The sequence below is a fragment of the Balaenoptera borealis genome (assembly GCF_965194805.1).
Source record: "Balaenoptera borealis genome assembly, chromosome: 18".
NCBI classification, from domain to species: Eukaryota; Metazoa; Chordata; class Mammalia; order Artiodactyla; family Balaenopteridae; genus Balaenoptera; species Balaenoptera borealis.
In genome coordinates this window covers 4,121,048-4,135,102 of record NC_138877.1, presented here as the reverse complement: position 1 = coordinate 4,135,102, position 14,055 = coordinate 4,121,048, and the positions used below count along the sequence as shown (strand labels likewise).

The 14,055-nt window shown below is 46.7% G+C and overlaps 1 protein-coding gene and 1 long non-coding RNA gene across 3 annotated transcripts in view; both read left to right on the top strand.

Moving 5' to 3' along the window:
• Nucleotides 1-6,583, top strand: part of LOC309615482 — a 100,733-nt gene extending 94,150 nt beyond the window's left edge. Inside the window, exon 3 of the long non-coding RNA XR_014236869.1 lies at nucleotides 6,330-6,583. This is a non-coding gene — a long non-coding RNA (uncharacterized lncRNA). The remainder of the gene's footprint in view (nucleotides 1-6,329) is intronic.
• Nucleotides 6,584-12,786: 6,203 nt separating this feature from the next.
• The window catches only part of SPATA13 (spermatogenesis associated 13), a 266,445-nt gene continuing 265,176 nt past the window's right edge, over nucleotides 12,787-14,055 (top strand). The window contains exon 1 of one of the 2 annotated variants that reach the window (XM_082365026.1): nucleotides 12,787-13,374. In XM_082365026.1, coding sequence (XP_082221152.1) covers nucleotides 13,363-13,374 — 12 coding nt within the window. In that variant the 5' untranslated portion in view covers nucleotides 12,787-13,362. The remainder of the gene's footprint in view (nucleotides 13,375-14,055) is intronic. The other variant, XM_082365023.1, reaches the window with a different exon arrangement.

Here is a 14,055-nt window from a genome sequence, read left to right as displayed (position 1 = left end):
TGGATTTTTTTCCTGATATATGTTAAAATGTTCAGCTGCATTTGTTTTCCAGAATGCTGCCTGTTGTCCCAAAACCATTTATTAAATAGTTCTTTTCCCCACTGATTTGAGATGCAACGTTTATTGTAATTTTTCGTAGGTATTTGTGTATATTTCTGGGCTTTTGTTTAATTACATAGGTCTCTCTATTCACGTGTCAGTACGATAGGTTTTTAAAATTTAATTAATTAATTAATTAATTAATTAATTAATTAATTTGTGGCTGCGTTGGGTCTTTGTTGCTGCACACAGTCTTTCTCTAGTTGCGGCGAGTGGGAGCTACTCTTCGTTGCGATGCACGGGCTTCTCATTGCAGTGGCTTCTCTTGTTGTGGAGCACGGACTCTAGGCGTGCGGGCTTCAGTAGTTGCAGCACGCAGGCTCAGTAGTTGTGGCTCGCGGGCTCTAGAGCACAGGCTCAGTAGTTGTGGCACACGGGCTTAGTTGCTCCGCGGCATGTGGGATCTTCCCAGACCAGGGCTCGAACCGGTGTCGCCTGCATTGGCAGGCGGATTCTCAACCACTGCGCCACCAGGGAAGCCTGGTACCATAGGTATTTTAAAAAAAATTAGTGATAACGATTTTATGTTTTAATATTTACCCTTCTTTTTCAGAGTTTCCCTAGCGATTCTTGTTTGTTTGTTTTCCAACATGAATGGTAAAACTGGTTTAATTAAAAAATGAAACAACAACAATAATAGCAACACAACAATAAAAGCACCTGTTGGCATTTAACTTAGAAATTAGCCAAGGAAGAACTGACGTCTTTATGATGTTGAGGCTTCCCATTCAAGTACATGGATGTCTTTCCATTTAAGTCTTCTTCTGTAGATTTTGAAATGTTCTTTACATAATTCCTGCCATTTCTGGTTTGTTAATTTTGATGTATTTTTCCTTTTTTTGTTGCTGTTGCGATTGGGCTCTGTATCAGTAAGGGCTCTGATAAGTAAAGAAACGACAGCATTTAAGTTGGACAACTTGGGGCGATAAAGAAGAGAAAGGTGGTATTTACAAAAATGTGAACAAGGTACAGAGAAGCAAGAGGGCAGAAGAGTTAGTACCTTTGGGCTGGGAACTGCAGACCTCGGGGCCTCCATTCACACACCAGGTGTGAATGGATAAGGGCAAGGAAGCGTTGGTGTATCCTTCACACAGAGATCCTCTTAGAGATAGGAACCACGACCTTGGTCCAAGGACACCACCAGCCTGCTGTGATCCCACCAGAGAGAATAGGAAACTCTCTCTGGAGGAAATAAATATGCCACCTCCCTTACCTTCCCCCCTCCCCTTAGATCTCTTGCTGGGGCTTTCCATTGGCCAAACCCAAGCAGAGGCAGGAGGTCAGGAGAGCCGACTGGTGTAGTTGGTACAGAGCCTTCCTGGGTGGAGTCAGATGCTTCTACTGAATCTTCTACTGACTGTTATTTTCACACTTGAAAGATACTGATTTTTAGATATGGATTTTTTCATCTTTAGGGTAAATTTGCATTCAATAACATTCACAGATTTCTATGATTTTGGCTAATGAATGCAAATATGCAAGGCCCACCGAAATCAAAATAGTACTATATAGTCATTTAATTATTGATAGGACTTATGTTGTCTGCCATTTTTCTATTTGTCACATCTCTTTTTTTTTTTTAATTTTATTAATTAATTTATTTATTTTTGGCTGTGTTGGGTCTTCGTTTCTGTGCGAGGGCTTTCTCTAGTTGCGGCAAGCGGGGGCCACTCTTCATCGCGGTGCGCGGGCCTCTCACTGTCGCGGCCTCTCTTGTTGCGGAGCACAGGCTCCAGAGGCGCAGGCTCAGTAGTTGTGGCTCACGGGCCTAGTTGCTCTGCGGCATGTGGGATCTTCCCAGACCAGGGCTCGAACCCGTGTGCCCTGCATTGGCAGGCAGATTCTCAACGACTGTGCCACCAGGGAAGCCCTGTCACATCTCTTTTTAAGAAAATCTCTCTAGGGAATTCCTTGGTGGTCCAGTGGTTAGGATTCAGCACTTTCACTGCCATGGACCTGGGTTCAATCCCTGGTCGGGGAATGAAGATCCTGCAAGCTGCATGGCACAGCCAAAAAATAAAAAAATAATAATGAAAAATAGAATAAAAAATCACTCTAGTCCTTTTCTCCTGCCTTTTATGTATTAAACAAAAACTTTTTTAGTAAACTGTTTAATTAATCTATTGGCTTTTTAACTAATTTCATTGGTTTTAGTGGTTGCTCTAGGATTGCTATATTTGTTTCTTAAATGTCATTTTCCATTGTCTGGTGTTAATGTATAGAAATAAGAAAACTAGTATAGATTGGTCTTTTATCTCTGATGGTATCTGGGGCTTTGTGCCCTCTTCCTGACCAGACAGTCTTCTTAGATCTTCCCTCTATTTGGCACTTGTGCGGCAGTCAGGGTTTGTGTGGCATGGGGTCACTTTCAGGGGTCACAGTGCCCTCTTAAATAGCTGCATTTATATTTCTTTCCAGAAAACACAAGTTTTTCTTTTTCTTTTTGGGGCAGAATGTTCCTCATTGTGTCACTGTCTTCATCTGCAATCCTTACACAAAAGCACTCCCCCATTTCCACAATCTGTCAGCATCCACTCAGCTTATGGAAGCTTTACCTTGTAATTGAGATTTAGTGTCTCTCTGAGGTAACAATCCAAAGCAGATGGCCTTAATTATCAACACTGGGGAGCTGAACCCATCCATCAGTGCCCACAGTTCTGGCCTAGGATGTTGTCAGTGTATCAGTGAGTGACTCGGGGAAAGAAGGTATCCTATACCTGAATTCAACGGCCTAGGTTGTATAGAAGGAACAAGACCGCAGCAAACACATGAGACGTTTAAAATATGAAATTCTTTCCATTGAGGAGATATTTATAATGATATGGAAAACCTGCTAATATACATTAATCATCCATTTCAAGACGATTCCGACACAGCAATAACATGGAGCAAACTCCTAGTACACAACATGGGTGAATCTCAAAAACATTGCACTCGGCGAATGAAGCCAGGCACAAGGGAGTACATATGGTAGGATTCTGTTTTGATAAAGCCCAACAATAGTCCACACTAATCTGTGGGGATAGAAACCAGAATAGTGGCTGCTTCTGGGTGGGGAGGAGGAGAGACTGGAAATGGGCAGGAGGGGCTTTCTGTTCTGTATCTTTATTAAGATGGTAATTACATGGGTGTGTACATTTATCAAAGCTTATCAAACTGTACATTTAAGATCTGGTTGTGTTACTGTATGTGATTACGCTTTAATTTTTAAAAAAGATGAACTGCTTTAATTCAGTTTCCTTAAGGCCAGTGTGGATTCCTCGAGTCAGGACTGCATAACTAAAGCAGTTGCAGTTTTATTTATTTTTTTTACAGCTTTTTTCCCCAAAATGATTTGTAGTTGTGTGTGCAGCACTTTGCCCTGATACGTGTGCTCTACAATAAAAACCAAATCTAATATATTCTGAAAAAAAAAAATGGGGGAATTTTCAGTTTACTAGAAAGTGCTTTTGTAAAAGCAAAGTTTTCTTCTGAGAGAAATGTTTCCTTAATGTATCTTCTCATTACCAACAAATGGAGAGGCCATGAAAAGTGTGTAAGTTTAGAGGTAAACCAGTTTCAACCACCTCTGTGAATTTGGCCGATTTAACTTAACCCCCAGAGCTGTGGTTTTCTTATGTGTAAACCTGGGATGCAAAGCGAGACCTTGCTGGTTTGCTGTGCAGATTGAGCTATTATACCTCCTAAGGGCCCCGCAGTACACAGTTGGTGACCAATTATTGGTGGCTAGTCCCAGGTACAGCAAGGGAGCACATACGTTGCATTTATCTTAACCTTACAAGGGCAGAGTCTTGACTGAAAAGAATTCTGTTTTGCGTCTGGAATGAGCTCACAGAGATACTGATGTTTGGTCCACTCCTGCAAGCTGTCTCCTTAGAATGTGGCGGCCCATCTCTTGGCAAAAGGTGGAAATGGATTGTCCTTTCTCCCGGCCTATTTCAGAGCCCCCTTGGTCGTCTTCTCACAGCTCCCCGACCGCTCTCCACGCTGCTGCCGGACTGTTCCTTTCAGAAAGCACAGGTGCTGGGTTGCCCCCGCCTGACCCCATCCTCTGGAAGATTCCCACAGCCTGGAGGCTTATGCTGTACCGTGGTCTCCTCAGCGCTCTGAGCCGGCCCACCTCTCCTGGGTCACCTGGCCCTCCTCTCCTGGGTCACCTGGCCCTCAACGGTGAAACCATACTTTTCATTTCTGTAAACTGACGCTCTATCATCTACAAAATGACACCAGCGGTGCCCAAGGAAGGCTGGGCCCACCCACACCATCTGGAGAGTTTAGATGGCCCCAAACCGTGTGCTCTAACAGTCACGGTGACCAAAGATTTCACGACACAGCTGCCAATCCTTAGCCCGCTGTCTTTCAAAATAGTTATAATTTTAAATTAAATCTACGTTCACTGCTCACAGTATCCTGCTTGTGCAACTGTTATTCACAGTTGAATATTTAGTGCACTGTGAACATTCTTTCTGTTTTCTTGAAGTCAGTAATTCCCTGGCGTATCAGTCAATTACTAATTTCCCTCACATCCTCCAAAAACTTTTCCCGAGGCCCAGAAGTTCCAGTGTTTGTTGCCCGCGTGCCGCCTCGGGGGTCTCACCGCCTCCTGTTGGGGTGGCCACTGTCTGGGCTCGTGTAGCTGTCACCCTGTGTGTCCTGCCCTCTCCAGCTGTCACCCTGTGCGTCCTGCCCTCTCCTACATGCATCCGCTTTTGCCTGGATCTCAGGCCTTCCTCTGTCTCGCGTTAGTGCCTGCTTTGCATGAGCCTAGCCCCCGTGGAGCACTCGTTAGAAGCTGGCACAGGGGCAGCACAGTACCAGTGCCCGAGCTCCAGGGTCTCTGCTCCAGGCCGCGCTGACTGTCCTCCAGGCCTGCCCCGCTGCAGCCCTCCCTGGAGAGTCCCTTTGCTGCTCTCCTCCTGTCCTCTGGATCTCACTTTTATCTCGTTTCCAGTTTCCTTCTCTTAGTGGAAGACACCCTTAAGTTAGTTGCTTTCTGCATCTATTTTAGAAAAAGAGAAACTGGTGCTCAAAAGCCAAAGGAATGCCCCCAGGTCTCAAGCTGGTACATGCTGGGCTGGACCTCAGACCAGACCCTTTTGCTGACCTAAGTGCTTCCCTCTCTGCAGCATCACAGGGAGTGGGCGAGGGGAGAGGTGGCAGCGTCTTGGGTCTGCAGCAGGGGCCCAGGCGGCCCGGTGGAGTGGGGACAGCTGGGCCGGGTCCTGGATCTGCTACGTGGGCTCCAGGAAGTCGCAGGTGACTTGGAAATGAGGATTATAGTAGAACCACGTTTCAGTTCTCAGATTTGCATATGGTCAGGTCCAAAGGTGAGCTTTCTTAAGCTTCCTCCTTGGCTCAGACCACAGCACCGATGTCCCCTCATTTTGCTCCCTCCTGTTCACTGCTGTCACCCGTCTCTGGAGTGAAGCAAAAGGGGGTCTAGAAGGAACCGCTAAACCAGCACAGGCGAGTTACAATAGCAGCATCACTGCCATGCGGCTTTCTTTGATTTTTTAAAGGGAAAAAAAACCTGCAGAAAGGGATAAGACATTGACATATGAGTGACTGAAAAACGAGGCAGCTGGACTAACAGAGGTTTAACTGACGGCATTAAGGGAAATGTAGACGTCTCTTCTTTTTATTTTTTTAAAATATATATATATATTTTTTAAATTTATTTGTTTTATTTATTTTTGGCTGCATTGGATCTTTGTTGCGGTACACGGGCTCCTCATTGCAGTGGCTTCTCTTGTTGCAGAGCACGGGCTGTAGGCACACGGGCTTCAGTAGTTGTGGCTTGCGGGCTCTAGAGCACAGGCTCAGTAGTTGTGGCGCACAGGCTTAGCTGCTCCGTGGCATGTGGGATCTTCCCGGACCAGGGTTCGAACCCGTGTCCCCTGCATTGGCAGGCGGATTCTTAACCGCTGCGCCACCAGGGAAGCCCTCTTCTGTCTTGTGATCTTGTATTTTCACATCTTTCATGTTAGCATATTTTTTATCCTGTGATTTTTATGGCCATGTAAGTGCAAATGGGGCTTATCTGAGTGGAATTTTACAGAAAAAAAATAACAGACAAGTGGTATTTTTAAAAATTCAATTAGTTTGTTCATCCCGTGTACAAATTTGTTCTTCAAAGAAATATGATTTGGCTTCCCTATTGCCCTTGTGTGTGTGTGTGTGTGTGTATGTTGTTAGTTTACACTGGCTAATCAGAGGCTCCTTCCTGAAAGGGTGACAGTGGCCAGGAGACGAGAAGGGAGTGAGATGAGCCGGGCTGCTCTGTGGGGAGATGTCCAGAAGGAGAGCCAGCAAGTGCGTGAGGCTGGAGATGCACAGTTTAATGGACTAAAAGCATCAACACTGCTGGTTAAATGGCATAAATCCATGTATTCAACTTTGTATTTTCATTGCTTTGTCTTTATTCAGGCCATAAACACTTTTTTTTTTTTTTTTTTAATAAATCACGTAGCACCCTGTAGCTCATCCTAAGAGTTTTTGTGTGTGTGTGTGTGTGTGTGTGTGTGTGTGTGTGTGTTTTCTTAATTTATTTATTTATTTATTTTTGGCTGTGTTGGGTCTTCGTTTCTGTGCGAGGGCTTTCTCTAGTTGCGGCAAGCAGGGGCCACTCTTCATCGCTGTGCGCGGGCCTCCCACCATCGCGGCCTCTCTTGTTGCGGAGCACAGGCTCCAGACGCGCAGGCTCAGTAGTTGTGGCTCACGGGCCTAGTTGCTCCGCGGCATGTGGGATCTTCCCAGACCAGGGCTTGAACCCGTGTCCCCTGCATTGGCAGGCAGATTCTCAACCACTGCGCCACCAGGGAAGCCCCATAAACACTTCTTAACTCAACATGCCTCCTTCTGTGCTTGTGAAATAGAAAGATGTGACAGCAGACTTCTAACATGTGATTTGTCAGTTTCCAAAAGGAAGCTGGTGATGTGTCCACGGGCCCAGCAGGAAAAGCCTCTTCAGCAATCGCGCCTGCTGAGCAAGGGTCTCAAGGTAACTGTAAAAGCATGTGGGGAAAACCTTCCAGAGCCTTCTCCTGTCAGGACAGCCCAGGAGCCTTCAGCGTCTGTGAGCTGAAATCACAAACTTCAGAGCAGTTATTCGTTTTTCAAATGTGAAGTCAGTCGATGTCAAGTCGTCTGGAGATGACCCTGGGGTTTTCCTCTCTGGCCTGTCACTGATATGTTTTATCTCCACTCAAATCTCTTAAAAGAAAATACCTGTGTCCTTTTAGGATCACTTAGCTGCCAAGGATGACATCCTTGCCTTATAGGTTCTGGGCGAGGGGTTTAGTATTTATGAAAGAATCTAAGTGACTTCAGCTTCAGCAAACCAAAAAGACAGATGGACGGACAGACATACACACACACACAGACGATCAGATCATGACAGCAGACCTAGAGTGCTGGGTTCTCAACATTTACAATTTAAGTGGATTTCAAAAGAAAATAAGAGGGCTTCCCTGGTGGCGCAGTGGTTGAGAATCTGCCTGCCAATGCAGGGGACACGGGTTCGAGCCCTGGTCTGGGAAGATCCCACATGCCACGGAGCAACTAGGCCCGTGAGCCACAATTACTGAGCCTGCGCGTCTGGAGCCTGTGCTCCGCAACAGGAGAGGCCGCGATAATGGGAGGCCTGCGCACCGCGATGAAGAGTGGCCCCCACTTGCCACAACTAGAGAAAGCCCTCGCACAGAAACGAAGACCCAACACAGCCATAAATAAATAAATAAATAAAAATTAAACTTTAAAAAAAAAAAAAAAAAAAAGAAAATAAGATCAGTTCCACAGTGCATGTCACTAAACCATTTATTAGGTTGACATCGAAGAGTGAAATAGCCTGAGGGCATAATCTGAACTTTTTTGTCACGTGTCCACAATTGAAAGATTCTTCCATTTCAGGTCCAATGCCAAGAAAGAAATAATAAACCTTAAATTTAAAAAGTCAAGCGTCTAAAGAGACTTCCATAAAGGAGCCGGATAAAAAGATAAAGGTTATTTACGTGGAAAAGGGGAAGACCGAAAAGACAGACTATCAAAACCAAAAACCTGGGGTGCAGGGACAGGCGAGCTCCTGCAGTGGCTCGTGTTTGATTAGGGAGGCATTTCTCCTCGCTGCGCCCATGGCACCGGCTCCGATGTTCACACCTGCCTTACAGCTGTAGGGTCGGTTTCCCAGTCTCTCTGTGAATTCCTGGAGAGTGGGAGCGCATTGCTTTGCTTCCCCTGTGCCGGGCCCAGAGTCTAGCACAGGGTTTGTGCTGAATCAGTGCGTATTGAGCAAATGAATGAAGGCTGGATGGGGAGCCAACAGCGCTGACTGAGGGTGTGCTCTGGTGCAAGCTAACATCCTATCAAGGTCAGCCAAAAAAAGTGCCCGTGTAGACGATGATTGTCAAGTAGATGTAACTCGTTCTTCCCAAGAACATGCGCAGGCTAAAATTGGAGACCGTTCAGAAAGGATTTAAATAAGCTAATGGATGATGGATTATTTGAAGGAAGCTAGGAACAGAAAAGACAATACATGTCACTCAGATATGTGTATCCAGGGAGGTGAACATAGGTGATGGTGCCAGGTATGCTGAAGGTGCTCAATAAGAGTCTTTCCACCTTCCTTTGTGGCTGAGGGCAAATAGCCTGCGTCAATTGGAGGCCGTTCCCAGCCATCTCCTCTGACTTACTCTCTCCCCACGTTCCTTGAACCTGCCTGACCCTCCCTTGCTGGGGCTGAGCCCTGTGACATCAATTCCTGTGCGACCAACAGCAGTGCTTGTTTTGCTGCCAAGATGGGAGTTCTGACCTAAGACCACCGACCACACCACCAGCCCCTCTCGGGGGACGCTGGTCACTGAATCGTATTAACCAGAACCTCTCTGCCTTGATTAGAGGCCCCTTCGAATCTGGTGCCCTCACCTCTCCTCACTCTTGGGGGTCCCCATTCCCACCCTGGCCATCTCCCCATCTCCCTCGGCCGTGCTCTTGTCCAATCCCTCGCTGTCTCCAATGCCTTCCCGCCCTTGGGTCATCCAGGAGATCTTTCAGGAAGAAATCTATTCCTCAACCTCCTCTCAAACTTACAAATGCATTTTATCCCCAAATTCCAACTTACAAATCAAGTAAAAGCCGTTATTCATATTACAATTGGATTCTTGGCTTTATAAAACCGTGTTTTACAGAATTCTTCAAATTGTGTCTTCTTTTGATCAGAAATTGCCCTTTATTTTTTTTAATTGAGATACAATTGACATGTAACATTATATTAGTTTCAGGTGTACAACATAATGATTTGATATAGGTATATATTGCAAAATAATTACAAGTCTAGTTAACATTCATCACCACACATAGTTACAATTTTTTGTAATGCAAAGTGTGTCTTTTAAAGCCACACTGAAACAATTTAATTTACAGGAATTAGATTTACACATATGTTATCTCCTCACTATATTTTTATGTCCTTATGGACAACTGCTTTTTTTTTTTTTTTTTTGACAACTGCTTTTTTGAAAAAACTCCCCAGGTGCCTGGCATCTTCCTCAAACATAGTTACTGGATAAACAGTTGCTGAATGAACCAGTGAACAAAAGTCAAAGTGGAGAGTAACAATTTGTTATTGTGTCTTCAATAGCAACAGAGCCATGTGCACAATTAATGCTTTGGGGGAAATCTGACTAACAATTCTTAAGGGCTTACTCTGGGGCGAATTTACTAAGAAACCTCAATTGCAATCTCACTTCTCTCCCCTTCATCTCTACCTGGTACACTGAGGGCAGCAGGTGCTTATACCGAGCCGCATAACCACACGGGGATTCTGTGCTACAATGATCAAATTTGGCGTTGGTGGTTAATAACACCGTCAGAGCTTGTCGGTTTTGTTTATGTGCCTATTTCTCTGGGGTATGCAATGAAAATGATAAAAAGTGACTTTAGGATCCCAAGGTGACATGATTGTTTGATGCTGAGAATAATTTAGGGCAGTCGACATGAGTCTTTCTTACCCACTTTTGATTTCCTCTCATTTAGTTCAAGTCCCAATAATGCACTAGAGCAATTCATGGGCATAATATTACATCTGGAAATTTGGAGAGATTCTAGCTTGTGTATTTCTGTCTGCATGTGGCTTAGATAAGGATCTTCCCACATAATTAGCCTAACATTACTTGTGGATTAACTTGGGAGTCCAGGGCGGGGATACAATGCATTTCTGTGTATTTCAAGTGCAGAAGAGATGTTTATCCAAATTAGTTAACCATAGATGATCACAGAAGCTGAGAAAAGAATTAACACGAGTGGTAATTGAGCCAAATCTCATAGATGACAGTATCCTGCAAAGTATTGGGTCTATGACAAGATTCAGGATCTCCAGACAAGTGGACGAACATTTCACTGTGTTAGCACATGCTAGTGAGAGGCCTCATTGGTGTTCAGCTACTTCCTTGAGGTCTAGTTGGCATCTCCGGTTGTGACACTGACTTCTGTCTTTCCCGGGTCCCAGTGCTCGTGATTCATGGAACTGTGTTTCAGGGCGGCCAACTCCTCACAACTGGGCCTCCCCACCCTCTCTCTGTTGCCTCTTCAGTCTCTTCCTCATCCTTTGTGGGAAGGGCGATCTGAAATCCAGAAGCACTGTCTATATGCTTTAACAGACAAATTGACAGCCAGTGGCAGAAATGATTCTCACCAGACGCTCTCAAAGTGGGCCCTGAGAAAAGATGGGGAAACATGTTTCAAAGTCGTTTACGGGAATCCACATTAGGAGAAAGGCTGGTCGACAGGACAGTTAACAAGTGCCTACTGCACACACAGAGTGAAGAGCATCAGATTAGACTAGAACAGGGGTGCTTGTTTGTCCCTAGGTCTCACAGTGATTTTATTAAGTCTTCAGAAGTGACTAGAGCACTAAGGAAAACCGTGCTGTGTGTTGTCGGTGAGGAAATCGACCTCTCGGATCCTCTTTTGAATCTGTACAATGGTTAGTGGTGGCTGCGGCCAAGACATAACGCACGTAGAGGGCCAGCGGGGGCCTCTGTTGGCGTTAGCCTGTCCCCTCCCATCCTATTTCCCTTTGCAGGGAGAGAACTAGAGATAAGGGTCAAAGTTAGAAAGCGAGGTTAGTTCTCACAATCAGGCAGCCGCCACTTTCCAAGGATGTGCCATTGGGCCACCCTCCAGAAGGTGAGACATTATTACAATGGCTAGCCCTATTATTTTTGTACCCCTCATTTATTATTCTCAGCAACCTCTGAGGTGGGTATTATTACCCATGTTTACAATGGGGGCAACCTGACTCGGAGGTGAAGGGTCTTGCCCAGCAGTCTGACCGCAGCGTCCATGCAATGACCATCCGGCCACACGGACAAACCCTCTGCCCCTCCGTGTGCATGCCATCAGCATGGCAACCTTCCCTGCCCACTAAAAACTACTGAAAACATAGCCTAGCCTTTTGTTTGTTTGCTTGAAGAGGAAACAAACTCAGAAGGGTACCTGTATACCTAAGGTCACACAGCTGGTGACCACAGAATTGACCTGAAACCCTGACAGAACACCTGGACTTAGTCTCAGTTGGTTCCATCCAGGAAGTCACGGCACCTCTATACCCTCTGGGCTTCCAGCACCTGCCTTTCTAAATGGCTTTATTTTACTTTATAGCGATGATAACTCCGTGATTTTTTGTTTGCTTGAATTCTGTCTGGCGCTAGAAGGTTGGCACCCAGGGCAGTGCCCTGGGCTGTTTCATTATCATTTATCTCCCCAGAACCCACCATCCACTAGTAGATGGGCACCAGTGAGAACCTGCAGGATAAGAGGATTTCTAACGACCGAGAGTCTAAGCACCTGTAAATAGTGAGGGGAAAGGAGCATGGGTCACCTTTTTGGGTTAACAAATTTACATCTTAACAGGGATTTTTCCATAGGACTTTAACACAGAGGAGTAGATTCTATGGTGAAAGCATCATGGCAGGTCGTTTGGGGGTCGAGTGTTAAGCAGAAGAATTTTGCATCCCTTTAAGTCACCTCCTCAGGGAACAACCTGTACTGTGAGGGGCAGCTGGATCTGAAGTCCATGATGTGATTTAGTGATGATTCCTATGGTGGACATTTCAGGGAGGAAAGAGAAGCCATTCTGGAGGACCACTTGTCAGGTCTGGGGTAAATAGCTCCCCACCAATGGCTTTTAGCGCTTCTCAATCGGACTGTCCCTGTCCTCATATAAAGTTTCTTAAGCCTGTCCTTTTCCTTGTGCTAGTTTTATTTTCTGAAAATGGGTTTCCATTAGCAACTTAATTGTTTATAAATCAGAAAATCTTTTTTTTTTGAGCATGGTGGAGGGCTGCACCACATTAAAAGCAGACAATCAATTATGATGAAATTCAATAAAATCATTGTAATTAGTAAGGTCTGCATATATAATTTTTAACTGCCATGAGGAGCACATAGGTCAAATCATCTGTTAAAAATCCTTGCCTCCCCCCAAATTCCCCAGTTAGTCTACTACTATAATTAGGACCAAGGGGTTTAGTGAGGTCCTTCTTGAAGTTTCCTTTGCTCACTTCAGGAATGGAGGAAGGTCGTGTGTGTGTGTGTGTGTGTGTGTGTGTGTGTGTGCGCCCTCGAAGCCTGAAGGTGGGGAAAGAAGCTGTGAAACAGGACTCCTATGTTTGCTTATTTATGTGACCACTTCCTCCCCACCTTGTCCTCCTCTTAGTGTTTGTTTCCAAATCGAATCGTCCTCACTTCTTCGCCTGGGCTTCCTCAACCCCGAGGATTCAAAAGAGACGGCAAGCGGCCCCGCCTTCTTATGAATATGCAACAGTAAGGGGCTGGGAGGAAGCCTGAGAGAAAAACCCTGCAAGAAATTCACCCTCTGTCGGCCTGAAACGGCTCCGGGCCGCTCCCAGCCTCTACCACGCCCTGCACGGGCCGGCGAACAATAGCACAGCCCCGGGGCGCGGAGGCGCGCTCGCCGCGGCGGAGGAGCCGCTGGATGTTCGTCGCCCGGGAAACGTGGAGTCTGAACAGCTCTTCAGAGCCAGTCTGAACTCCGGCCGGGAAGGTAGCAACCGGACGGGTTCACCGTCTCCAGCCCGAGGGGCCCGAAGGTCCCGCCCTTTGCCCTGCAAATGAGGGGGGCGCAGGGGCCCTCGCGGCGGCGCCCGCCGGGGCCGAGTTCCCCGCCTGCTTCCCCGTGACTTCCTGCCCACCGGAGCTCGGCGCGAGGTGGGCAGTCCCTCAGGAGAGCCCCGCTAACGTGCAGGAATGCTGAGAAAGGTAGGCGGGTTTTCTGTGCCGGTGGTCACCCCTCCCTCACTTTTGGGGAGGGGACCACCCAGCAGCAGGTGGCGGAACTCCTGCGTCCGTGGCACGCTTTCTGAAGCGAGGGTGAGAGGAGGCGAGGGGGAGCGGAGCGCTGGGTGAGCGGAAGGTTTGAGAAGTTGCCGCGGCCCCAGCAGGTGCAGCGAAAGCGCCACGCTGCGCCCGGGAGACGCGAGCGCCCGCCGGCGACCCGCGTCGCCATGGCAGCGGGGGCGGGGCCGAGCCGCAGCATGCGTCGCCATGGTAGCGGGGGCGGGGCAGAGCCGCGGCGTGGCCGGGTTGCCGGGCGACGGAAGGGCGCGGGGAGGGGCTCGCGGCGTCCCGGGAGCTTCTCAGAGGATCAGCCGCCAAGTCTGGGGTTTCTTTGACGCTTGTTTCCTGGCCGTTAACTTCATTCAGCCTATTGGCAGCGCTGTCCTTGGGATAGGGAATCAGTCTTCTCGGCTACCGCCTACTCAATGCCATAATACTCTTTTGAAAATACTCGGATTGTGGTCTGATGGAAGACGTGAAAAAGAAGATATTCCTTTCTAAAGCAACAAAAACGTGTAGTGTTTCCTCGTTTTCAAGGATATTCCTTAATTATTATCATTTTTAAAAACTAAAATAGAGTACATGATTTGGATCCATGAAAAC